This window comes from Poeciliopsis prolifica, unplaced genomic scaffold (genome assembly GCF_027474105.1).
Source record: "Poeciliopsis prolifica strain line A6 unplaced genomic scaffold, Auburn_PproV2 SCAFFOLD078, whole genome shotgun sequence".
Classification (NCBI taxonomy): Eukaryota; Metazoa; Chordata; class Actinopteri; order Cyprinodontiformes; family Poeciliidae; genus Poeciliopsis; species Poeciliopsis prolifica.
The window spans coordinates 3,629-16,087 of NW_026562453.1; the positions used below are offsets into that span (position 1 = coordinate 3,629).

At 36.6% G+C, this 12,459-nt stretch overlaps 2 protein-coding genes across 6 annotated transcripts; both read left to right on the forward strand.

Moving 5' to 3' along the window:
- Nucleotides 1–957: 957 nt before the first annotated feature.
- Nucleotides 958–5,657, forward strand: LOC129352584 (G-protein coupled receptor 4-like). Of its 4 annotated transcripts, none has more exons than XM_055021645.1 (6): nucleotides 1,064–1,078; nucleotides 1,436–1,527; nucleotides 2,746–2,807; nucleotides 2,931–3,157; nucleotides 3,797–3,981; nucleotides 4,077–5,651. In XM_055021645.1, the coding sequence occupies exons 4-6, from the start codon at nucleotides 2,954–2,956 to the stop codon at nucleotides 4,630–4,632; spliced, it is 945 nt and encodes a 314-aa protein (XP_054877620.1). In that variant the 5' UTR covers nucleotides 1,064–1,078; nucleotides 1,436–1,527; nucleotides 2,746–2,807; nucleotides 2,931–2,953; the 3' UTR covers nucleotides 4,633–5,651. The 4 variants fall into 4 exon arrangements, with proteins under 4 accessions (XP_054877621.1, XP_054877620.1, XP_054877623.1 ...); XM_055021648.1 differs by lacking the exon at nucleotides 1,064–1,078 and having other exon boundaries at nucleotides 1,393–1,527; nucleotides 2,931–3,020; nucleotides 3,135–3,157; nucleotides 4,077–5,657; XM_055021646.1 differs by lacking the exon at nucleotides 1,436–1,527 and having other exon boundaries at nucleotides 958–1,078.
- A 103-nt stretch (nucleotides 5,658–5,760) lies between these two features.
- LOC129352583 (G-protein coupled receptor 4-like) lies at nucleotides 5,761–8,870 on the forward strand. Of its 2 annotated transcripts, XM_055021643.1 has the most exons (4): nucleotides 5,761–6,304; nucleotides 6,611–6,793; nucleotides 7,765–7,940; nucleotides 8,028–8,870. In XM_055021643.1, exons 1-4 carry the CDS (start codon nucleotides 6,110–6,112, stop codon nucleotides 8,569–8,571), a joined length of 1,098 nt encoding a protein of 365 aa, XP_054877618.1. In that variant the 5' UTR covers nucleotides 5,761–6,109; the 3' UTR covers nucleotides 8,572–8,870. The 2 variants fall into 2 exon arrangements, with proteins under 2 accessions (XP_054877618.1, XP_054877619.1); XM_055021644.1 differs by having other exon boundaries at nucleotides 5,761–6,793.
- The last annotated feature ends 3,589 nt before the right edge of the window (nucleotides 8,871–12,459 follow it).

Sequence of the window (12,459 nt, forward strand, 5' to 3'; positions counted from 1 at the left end):
CTTTGCCCTGAGCCAATCATCCAAGCTCACGGCGATTCTAAGCACTCACGTCTTCTGCCGGTGTCCGACCGCCAAAGAACTTTGGGTCAATAAAACTTTCTAACTGCTGCTTTTTCTCTGTGTGAGTCTCTACGATTGAATTAGTTTGAATGAGACCTGAAGATTTTTCCTTCCTCTTGGTCAGAATATTGAATTGTTTGCAAATGCATGTATTTACTCAAGGGCATTTTTATGCTTTTTGAAGGTTTTCTGCCCCCTCTGTGTTTTCCAGGTAACAGGTGTGCAGATAGATAAACTCTTAGACAATTGACAGGCGTATGTCACTTTCACTGACGTAGCCAAAATACATTTGTTGCTGAACTCATTCTACTGTTCAATAACAAACTTAACATGAACACACCACCATCTGCTGGCTGGGAAGAATTACTGCCGACACACTCATCACCTGACATTGAAAGATGTCTCCTTATATCTAACTACTATTCTTGCCACAGGTGTTTCTCAGAAGGAGAACAACTCAAGTAACTGGCCTCAAGAAGGTCTTACATGTACCTTCAGAACGGACTTTAATTCCAAGCTTTCTAACATGTCCATGTTGGCTAGGGAAGGTATTAACCACAATGTCCTTGGGCCACTGGTTCCTCTTGGTGTGAGAGTCCTTCAAAAGCACAAGATCTCCAACTTGAAGATTAGGTTTCTCTGATTGCCACGTTCGCCACGGTTGAAAGGTTGGCAAGTATTGACTCCTCCAACGATGCCAAAAAAGATTGCAAATGCAGTGAGTTGGAGTTATGCCAAGTTTCTTGCATGCTCCCATGAAGTTAGTTCCACAGTCGGATCTCAATTGCTTCACCGGTCCGAAAATGAAAAATAAAAACTGACAAGGTGACATTGCAAAGTAATTGTAATGTATTGTGTATAAATACTAATGCAACAGTATTAGATATAAATGAAATTCTTGCTAAAATATGTTTCATGATTGTCCTGTGATGAGTGGTTTTTGGCGCCCCCTACTGGTTGCTTATAAATTCAAAGGAAAACTGAAAATTCCAAACAGTCTGTTCAGCGCTCAACTGTGGTAAGCCATCAAATCTGGTTCTCTTCTGAATAGTAATGGTAGTTGTGTTCAAAGACTAACGTGGAGCTTTGTCACAGTACACAGAGTGACTAGTGGACCAGTAGGGAAGCTCACTGGTCCACTAGTGACCAGTGAGCCTCCACTCACTGGTCACTAGTGAGTGACTAGAAATTTAAACAATTTCAAACTGAAGTTAAATGTAACTAAATATCCTCTGATTTACATTTTTATTCCCTTTTCTGCGCATTTAAAATATTTTTTAATTTCTTAACATAATCTCACTAAAACTGTTCATATGTCATTTATTTTGAACATTGTTTAAATACAAATAATGTTACATTAAATTTATGCTGTCAGTTTGTTTGGTAGCTGTTTCTATGACGACATGATGTGGCCAGGTTTATGTTCTGTGAAGCTCCATAGGGTGCTGCCTACCGGTCTGGGAATAGGTGTGTAAATGTGAGTGTGAATGGCTGAATGTGACTCTAGTGTAAAGCGCTTTGAGTCATCAAAGTGACTGGAAAAGCTTCTTTTCAGCATACAGCAAAAATCTAAACTAATATGTGGAACAATGTTTGCACTTTGTTTGCATTTTTCCCCTAAACCTTTATTAGGGGGTTTAGGGTCATCAGCTTTTTGATATCCACTCATGGTTTTATCTGAACTAACTGATCTTTTTCTACTGCTGAAAACACAAATCCTGCACCAAAGCAGATGTCAAGTTTCATTTTAGGAACTTTCAAGTGTGAATTTCTCCTGATAAACTCAGTCAGTTCTGTCAATATAATCAATGGATCAGCTTTGGAAAGCACATGTCAGCAGCAAGGCAGTTCAAAGAGCTTTACATCATAACAACACAAAAATACACAGTCATAGGAAACACAATCAAAAACTTAGAAAACCAGTAAACATTACTCATCAAACTGTTGGTCAGTGTATCATTTATTATTTTTCAAAAGCAACTCTGATCAGGTGAGTTGTTTTGTGATTTAAAGGAGCTCAGTGTTTCAGTTGTTATGATTGTTTTGTGGAGGTTTGTTCCAGATTTGTGGTGCATAGAAGCTGAATGCTGCTTGTCCTTGTTTGGTTCTGGTTCTGAGGATGCAGAGCAGAACCAGAGGACCTGAGAGGTCTGGAAGGTTGCTATGTCAACAACAGATCTTTAATGTTAAGATGTTCAGTGGTTTATAAACTAACAACAGTATCTTAAAGTTTATTCTCTTTGTGTTTTTGTGGAGAATAAAACAACATAACATTTTTATAAAAAGTATATTTTATATTAAGAAAAGAAGAAAAAGCTAATGATGTTAATCCAAAGTATATTTACTAGATAAACTAGATTCTCCTATTCAGCGTTGCTAGATAAGTATCAGTTAGTAAGTAAGTATCATCTGGTCTAATTCCTTTTCTGGGTTGGAAGAATAGGAGTCTATAAAGTAGCTGCTAAGGTGGTTTGTCTGGATAACACATTTATGAACTCACACAAAGTGATATTTTATATACTGAAAGGACATGTTTGGATTTTTCAGGTTGGATATTCATAGACTGAACTCAGTTAGAAAACAAAAAGAACAATATGAAAAATCTGATGATGATGATGATGAAATTTGTCCACTTGTGAATATATTGAATACATGAATATTTAGGTTTGATTGTGTCTGTTTCAGGCCACAAGTCACTCTGGAGATCTTGACTGCATACTGAGGACGTGTTGAGATATTTGACTGAGGTGTGTTGAACCAGGAATATATAAAGGCTGAAGGACATCGGCCCTCCAGGCCTGGATTTAAGGATCCTTGATTCCAGATCAATTAGACATATTTTACACATGTATCATCATATCTGTTTACAGTTACTCCCATCATCAATATTAAGATGGAAGAGATGAACTCAAACACGACAGAAGAAAACAGTTTCAATAACAGCAAAGGGAACGACAACAGTACATATTATCACCATGATTATTATTCTAACTGTACTGGCATATGTATTTCCGAAATCTTAAATTTGCTAAGTCGGATCACCATTGGCATTGGATTTGTTTTAATTCTTATAGTGATGATTGCAGTATTTTTACAGGTGAGTACATTGAAACTTTAGCCTATTTATTAACAATCAATGTGATATTTGACTAAGAGTTTGTTCTTTAAACTGTGATAAACTAAAAGAACACCCTTCCATCAAACTTTTTTGATGGAGAAAAGGTGACCTTTGACCCTGACATCCAGTCGGATATTCTGAAACATCATTCTGGTTTTATAGTAGAGAGGAAACTGCAGCTTGTTAACTGTGTGAGTTCTAAGTCAGGGGAAAAGCCAACCCTACTGGTCTGCAGCTGGACAGAGACCTGATTCCAAATGTAACTTAATCCAGAGTAGAATTATGATACAGTTATTTTATGTTTTCATAAAACTGACTCATCCAGTTGCATGATATCTGGCTCCCTGACATCCGCTGGCTGGATATCTGGTATTGTAATTTCTGACAACCAGACATTTGGTTTCTGGTCACCGGATGTCAGGGTCAAAGGTCACCTGTCAAAAAGTTTGATGAAAGGGTTTATTTATCTTTAGTGTTTTATGATGGTTTTGTCTTATGTCAGGTTTAAGTCTGTCTTTCCCTAGAAATGACTGGAATGTTTGGAATAAGCAACATTTTAATATTAATAACACAATATTATCATTCCATTATTATTTTTCTGTTTTTTTTTTCTCACAGGTGAGAAAGGGTCAGGATGCTCCAGTCTATGTCATCAACCTCCTCGTCTCTGATATCATTCAGCTCTGCTGCAGAATTCCACTAGATTTTACTAGACTCAGTGAAGATGATGCCAAATACAATATTATTGTAGATTTTGGTGTGATGGTCAGTGTTGGATTTATTGTGTGTATCTCCTGTGAAAGGTATGTTTCCATGTTTACTCCTTTTGTCTGATATAAAAACATTAATCTGCCCTTAATAACTTTCAGAGACTAAACATGTCTTTCTGTTATTGCAGGTATCTGGTCATTGCCAAACCTCTGTGGTACAGATTCAGGAGAAACATCAAGACATATGTGGTGGTCTGCATTGTGGTCTGGATACTTCCACTTTTGTATCCAGTACTCAGCTATGGGATTGAGGAGTATACGATGGCTGACATCTTCTTCATAATTGTTCTCCTCCTGCCTTTTCCCTTCTTCATCTTCTTCCTGGTTGGGACTATCAAAGCTCTGTCTGGAGCGCGCGGTGTCCCAGCAGTTGAAAAACGACGAATAGTAGCCATTCAGGTTTCTGTGCTGATTATTTACACTCTGCTTTATCTGCCCACCATTATTTTGCTCTTTGCTCAGTATGGAGTATTGGATAGCGACATGCACATTCCTATCTATATAATGGCTTTAATATGTTTTTTTTTTAGTCCTCTTGCAGACACAACTTTGTATTTGTTGAGTCGGAAAACCATCCTGGATAAGTTTCTGGCTTCAATCTGTTTTTGTAAAATATCTACCATTCTGGAGACGATCAGCACAGATCATGAAAGCAGGTCTGAAACAAATACTGAGGCTGTTTAGGTTTTAATATTTGTTATGATGCAAAATAGCATCCAGAGTTCATTTGCTGGCACTGATAATCATATTTCCTGGTGAGTGAACTGAAGATGTAGGCAGAATTTGAGACAGAATTAAGAGTTTTTGTGAAAATTAATACAAATCTCAGAAAAAGAAAGAATTAACTAAGATGGAAACATCTTTTTTTATTTCATTCACTCAAAAATAAAGTGATCATCGTGACCCAGACGCATGTAGGAGACATATTCTATGTGAATGGGAATGAGATGGTTAAGGAGAAGTACTGCTGACCTGAAATTTGTGTTTTCATGTATTTTTGCTTTAATGTATTTGTGGCAATGGTCCTTTTTGGATTTGCCGTTACTATTGTTGTGCTGCAGTTTTGCTCCTGCTTCCCAGACAAATTTCTCCTATGGGAGACTAATAAATGATTTGATCTCATGAATAGTTCACGTGAGAACAAAAGAAATCATGAATGAAAAGTAACTGAAAGAAGTATTAACTTATATCTGCCTCCTATTCACATAAAAATTAGCTATTCAGCTCAAAAGACTATTGCATATTAAAATACACACATGCACAGACACTCAAAAATAACAAATAAGTCTGTTAGTTAATTCCCTTTTCTCAGGAATAATAAAAACAGAACAGTAATGTGCCAGTAAGGTGCATTGGATTTGTCAAGACAAAATGGAAAAACCTCAGGGATGGACGATTGGATGGACGGAGGGACAGATGGTCTGTCTGTCTCTTCCAATCTGACTTTTTGACCAAGAACAAGCTGCACCACTCTGGAGTTTGAGCAAAGCTCAAGAGGCACAAACTTCTGTTAAAAAATAACCGGATTATGTCTGTAGGAAAGAGGAAGCTGTATCCACTATGAGGAACATCAATAACTAGTCACAAAACAGACACAGAAGAGTAAAGGCTTGAGAAAGACCTGGAAAACTATTTTTTATAAAAGAAACTGAGAAAAGCATCTTTCAAATTTGAATGTTTAAGATTAACAGAAAAAAACTGGAACATTTTGTTTTGATGCGGATGTATTATTTACTGAAACATAATTTCAGTCATTTCCAGTAGATTATTTTTGTAACACATCTGTCCAATCTATATGTGTTTTTACACTTCTGTAAATATTTATCACATCTAATTTCTTAGAAACCTCCCGTTACACTTAGATGAGTAACTATTGAAAGAAGAATTGAAAGTTCGGGCGTTTTTTCCAGTAAGACATGTTTTCTTCTGAATAATAAAATCTTAGTGTTTCTATCTTTCATTTTTTTGGTTTCCTTCCAATAATCTACTCTCCTGATCACCCTGTAAATCTGTCCATGGTTCTATACACACCAGAAATAAATAGTGCATTAAAGCAGCTTGTTGCTATGACTGTATTGGGCATATTTGCATTGATAAACATGCGGTTGTTTTCATTTCCTGAAGTGTTCTGATTTCGAATATACAAGGCGTCTGTGTGACAATGACTCATGCACGGATAATATCTTATGATTTCATCTTATACCAGTTTAGTTCTAATGACTTCTGTTTTAACTTCCTCATTGTGGATGTAGATAATAAGCTCACAGGTTTTGAGTTTTCTTTGTGGATCTGGACGAGAAGACGACTAAATCCTCACATCTCAGCTCTTTACAGTAAAGAGTTTCAACTGTTAGAGGTAAAATCTATTCATCATGACATCAGTAAGGATAACTACCTATACAATGGGCGTATTAAATGAAGTCTGTAATCTTTGTGAAAATGTCTTCATTTATTGCAGTGGCATGGGATTCTAACTTTTAAAAGAGAAACAGGAAATATTCTATGATTCTAGTCATTACACAGTCTCTTTTTATGAATACAATAAGGGATTTGTAAATGTATACAACTTCATATGCACATCTGGTTATGTTGTTAGGACAACAGGGAGACTTCATCCAACTAACATTGAACTTCATCATGATCTACAATCCATGTTTTATAGAAAACAATGGAAATGCAGGACAACACCACCTTTAACAACACTGATGACTTCAACATCACCAACAACAGCAGCTGCAGCCAATCTGACTCTAATACTGAGTCAGTCATGCATATAGTGGAATTAATAGTTACTTGCACAGGACTTCCTCTGATGCTGGCGGCGATCTGTGCGGTTTATTGTCTGGTATGTACACTGATATTCACACTGTGCGTCCATCCTGACATGTTGCTGTAACTAAAGACACTTTGGGTCTGAATAAAAATAAATGACATGTTTTGTGCTGAAAAACAAATTCTGTCACTTGTAGGAAATTTGTTGACGTGTTTGGATTGAGGGTGCATTACAGCATTAAATATGAATTATTATGATTTAACTTTACACTGTAATTCAGTATTTTTTTAAACCTTGTTTTTCATACTTAAAACCACATTGGGCAAAAAATGCTGAACACATAGTCAGTCCTTCTAATTGCTCAAACCAGCATTTTTTTTATTATATTAGCATTATTCACTGTGAGACTGAATAAAAGTAAATATGTTAAACACATCTTCACCACTCCAAGCATTCAGCATACTGAGGTTAGGGAATCTTCATCACTAGACACAGAGTAATGTAACATCATCAGCCTCAGCTTTTTTCATAGCTTCTGATATGCAATAATGAGATCAGAATATTTGAACTGCTGATTATAGTTAAATATATTACACTAAAATATCTCATTTCGCAGATATGGAATAGCTGCATAATGAGACTACCTTGGTCATTGTTTCCTTGGGCAAAACTTTTATCTGCAGGTGATATTCAGGAGGCCTATTGTTGCCGGTTTATGGCAGCCTGCCTCTGCCAGTGTGCTCCAGGTCAGCTGTGGCTACTGTCCAGTACCTTCCCTCCATCTGCGTGTGAATGTGTGTGTGTGAATGGGTGAAAGGGTGAATGGGTGAATGACTGAGTGTAGTGTGGAGTGATTTAGGGTCCTCTCTGGACTTGATAAAGCAATATACCAGTGCAGGCCATTTAACATTAATGCTCATGAAAAACTTAGTTTTTGTCAAAACAAATCCAAAATATGGCCTTTACTCATTTTTTGTTCTTGTATTTATGGAACAAGCAACACGTTACATTTCAGGACATGTTTATGGCTTCTTTCCCTGCAGATCCAAAGAGATCACTCTGCTCCAGTCTACATCATCAACCTTCTCATTTCTGACCTGATTCAGCTTTGCTGCCTGGTGGCTTGGAAGGCAGACAAGTTTCATGACATCATAAACTACAGTTACCTCTTTGCTCTAACAGGCAGCATTGGATTTATGGTGTGCATCTCTCTGGAGAGGTAGTTTCCTTTATGCACATGCAAATTTACTTCTGTATTTAATTCTGTGTCATGAGTACAATCATCAGTGAGTTTCTCTAATTCCAGGTATTTGGTTATTGCCAAGCCGCTGTGGTACAGATTCAGGAGGAACATCAAGACATCTCTGACGGTCTGTGCCGTGGTATGGACATTGGCATTTGCCAGTGTTCTCCCTTACTGTTTTAATGTAAACCATCAGGATGTAGAAATGGTCTTTGCTGTCATCTTTCTCCTTCCATTCCCCATTTTGGTTTTCTTCCTCACTGGAACCATCAAAGCTCTGTCTGCAGCTCACAGTGTCCCTGCTGAGGAAAAAAAAAGGATAGTAACAATTCTGGTTGTGGTGTTACTTATTTACACACTCCTGTTTCTTCCTAACATTATTTGGTCATTAGTGGAAGAACTAAGATATAACCAGATTTTTGACAGCTTGGCTTGCATTTGCCTTATTCTAAGTCCTCTGGCAGATTTGACCATGTACTTTTGTATTAGAAAAAGTGCAATAGACAAACTACTGAAATCATGCTGCCATTGTGAAATGTTAGGCAACCAGGAATCAAGCAGCACAGCTGTTGAAAACATGTCTGCACCATGCACCAGCACAGTGTGAGCTGTGCATGGAATAATCAATATATTACTCAACCCATCCATCCATCATCATGCAGGCTTTTCCCTGCGGTCGCCTTCAGAGAGTCACCCTGGACATGTCCATCTCAGTACTGGTAAACCTGTACTTCAGTATTCCTTTGAACGTTCTTGCAGATGTAATACTTTCATTGCTATAATGGGTATAAATATTCCTTGTTGTGCTCTCTTAAAAACAGACAGGACGTTTCTGATTTTCAAATCAGCATTTTCTGCATCTGAATCTATGCCACTTTATTTAGTATGTTAGATTAGTATTTTCAAAATTTTCTGCCATGATGATTTTGATCTGTTGGTTTTTTTGTTACAAAAATGTACAGAAGACTTTTACTACTGTAAGAAATATGCATCTGTGTATTAAATAAAGCATCAATGAATGTTAATGTCTGGTTTGTGTCTAGTGTAATATGCAACAGTTATTGAAGATGTAAGTATGTTGTATGCATTCATGCCCTTATTTGAACTGTAGGGGATTAGTTGGCTTTTCCTGAAAGTGCTGCCTGCTAAAAATAATATTGTTGAATTTAAAATTAAAATAAGTATAGATAAGGTTAAGAGTATAAAATTATTTGTTAGGAAGAAATGGCAAGAGCAATGGGTTAGAGGAGAAAATGTTAGATTTTATTCTATAATCCATAAGAAAGTTAGAGAATTTAGAAAATGGAATAATAGAAGATATGGAGGATGATAGAGTAATAAATAGCATTCTAAAAATAATAAACAGACACGCTACAGCCTGTTGCAATCATAGTGGGCAGATGGAAACAGTAATAACTGTGAACATGAAAGAGAGAATTTAAATAAGGATAAAAGTGAGTTTGACGTACAGCAATTATTTCAAAGACCACCAGGAACATTACTTTTTCTTTCTTTCTTTTTAAGACGATCAGGTATTTTGGGAAAAATATAGTAACAGAACATCTGATTCATACTCCAATCTGGACAAAGTATTGCACCTTGTGTTGTTTGCCAACCACCATAAATAGAAGAAGCAGAAAAGAAGGAGGTGTAGCTTGTAACAAAACAAGATTTCTGTCTGATCCTTCAGATAGTACTGGACAAAAAACTGATATCTCGTCTATAAACCCACAGAAGAAAAGAGCGTTGGCACCAAACAAATCCTTGATAGTTTTCCAGGAAGCAGTCTGAAGATTTCACAACACAGAAGTGAAAAACAGTCAAGGGTGAGAATCCTTTTTAAAGATATAGTGTTGAGAGCTCAAAATACTAAAAGGGTTGAGAATCAAATGTCAAGAACTGATTGGTACTAGGACTACAGATAAGACTAACCGAAAGTGTTAATTTTCGGTTAGATGTATAATTATATGGTAGGATGATGGTTAAATTCTTTAATCAGTTTTGCCTGTTAAATATGTATGAGTAGCAAATATAGATGTACTAAATTTCTCTATTAAAATATGTCACCTTTATTTAAATACAAAACAGTAGTTTTGTGGTGTTATAACTCAAAATGATGATCTATTGCTATATTTTAAACTTAATGCTTTGTAAGAATGAACCACTATCAGACACAGTTGTTGAGTACAAGAAATAAATCCTCCAGCTTCCCCCGGAAAACCTTTGACTGTCTTTTGCTTTTCTGTACTACACCGACGTGAACCACAACATGAGTTAACCCTGAAGTCTCAAACCACGTTAGTCTTGTAGAGAGAAGGATCTCCTCTTTGTGTCCCCATGAAGTCTGGAGATTCAACAGGAAGGGGTAACACAGGAAATGGCAAGTGTGATTTTCAACTAAACAAACATTTAGAAATATAAATTCTGAATATATAAGTTGCATACCACCGAACCACAAACACAATTCATGTAATCATCAAAGAAAATAATAACTGTTAAAACTTTGGCTGCAGCTCCACCTACTGACACTCTTCCTGTTCTCCATATTTGGCCCTGTGGTCAATTTGATGCCACTCAGTTACACTCAGTCTCTTTTGCAGATCCATGAACTCTGTTGGATCTGTTGGAGCTTAAGTGACATTGAGTTCTGACATTATCAGCACTACCTGAACCAAAACTTTGTTCTGTGTTCCTCGAAATATGTTTTGTCCTAAAGTAATAAAATTAATCATGGAAATGAAAATGAAAAGAAGAAAAATATAGATCAAATCATTTCAGTATTTTTTGATGTCTCATAAAACAAAGTTGATATTTAAAATATACCATGATAAAACACCAAACTTTCAAAGTTTGAAAATTCAGCTGTGATTATTTTTCTAATTTAGTAAAAAAAAAAAAAAGAAAAAATATTTAGGAAAGACAGGCAAAATTAAATAGAAACAGAATAACTTTCTAACTGCTGCTTTTTCTCTGTGTGAGTCGCTACAGATTGAGTTAGTTTCATCTCCTGAGACCTGAAGATTTTTTCTTCCTCTTGGTCAGAATATTGAATTGTTTGCAAATGCATGTATTTACTCAAGGTCAATTTTATGCTTTTCGAACGTGTTCTGCCCCCTCTGTGTTTTCCAGGTAACAGTTGTGCAAATAGAAAAACTCTTAGACGATTGACAGGCGTATGTCACTTTAACTCACGTAGTCAAAAGAGTGAAACTACAAATAAAGATGAAAAAACACAATTTAGAATACAACAGTAGTCAAATCATAAAAATAATAAGAGCGGAAAACTTAATACTGTGTAAATAACATGACAAGCAGAATTACAAACATCAACCTTTTTCAACATAAATGTCCACAAATAAAGCTCAATGTTGTCTCAGAAGTAATACAAGAACACAAAACACTTATAAGCATGACTTTCTGTAAACAACAAACAGAAGAAGAATGATTAAATGAAGACTGATAAACTCCCTGAACTCATTTTACTGTTCAATAAAAAACTATAATGAAAACACCACCATCAGCTGGCTGGGAGGAATTACTGCCCACACACTCACCCCCTGACATTGTAAGATGTCTCCTTATATCTAACTACTATTCTTGCCACAGGTGTTTCTCAGAAGGAGAACAACTCAAGTAACTGGCCTCAAGAAGGTCTTACATGTACCTTCAGAATGGACTTTAATTCCAAGCTTCCTATAATGTCCATGTTGGCTAGGGAAGGTATTAACCACAATGTCCTTGGGCCACTGGTTCCTCTCGGCTTGACAGTCCTTCAAAAGCACAACTTGAAGATTAGGTTTCCCTGATTGCCACTTTTGTCGCAGTTGCAAGGTAGGCAATTATTGACTCTTCCAACAATGCTAAAAAAGATTGGAAAGATATTGCACCTGCCTTCACTGACGTCTAGAAAGACCTCCACACTCATAGTCTGCAGGAGGTGTAGAGGAATCCTCAGTCTTTTGAATGAGGAGTGTAGCAGGTGTGAGAATAAAGGGACAGAAGAGACTGGAAAAGGTCGAGAGTTCACAACGGCAGTAACTTCAGCTAGAAAGGTAACTCGCACTTCGTGGGTGAGATGATGAGTTGGAGAACCTGACATCATGGAATCTAGTATGTGCTTTGTGATGCTGATCATGTGCTCCCAACTTCCTCCCATAAGTGAGGCATGAGATGGATTAAAAATCCATGTACACTCATTTTTATTTAAGAAACACCAAATTTCTTTATTGTTGCAGTGAGTTGGAGTTTTTGCCAAGTTCTTGCACGCTCCCATGAAGTTAGTTCCACAGTCGGATCTCAATTGCTTCACCGGTCCGAAAATGAAAATAAAAAAACTGACAGGTGACATTGCAAAGTAATTGTAATGTATTGTGTATAAATACTAATGCAACAGTATTAGATATAAATGAAATTCTTGCTAAAATATGTTTCATGATTGTCCTGTGATGAGTGGTTTTTGGGCCCCCTACTGGTTGCTTATAAATTCAAGGAAAAC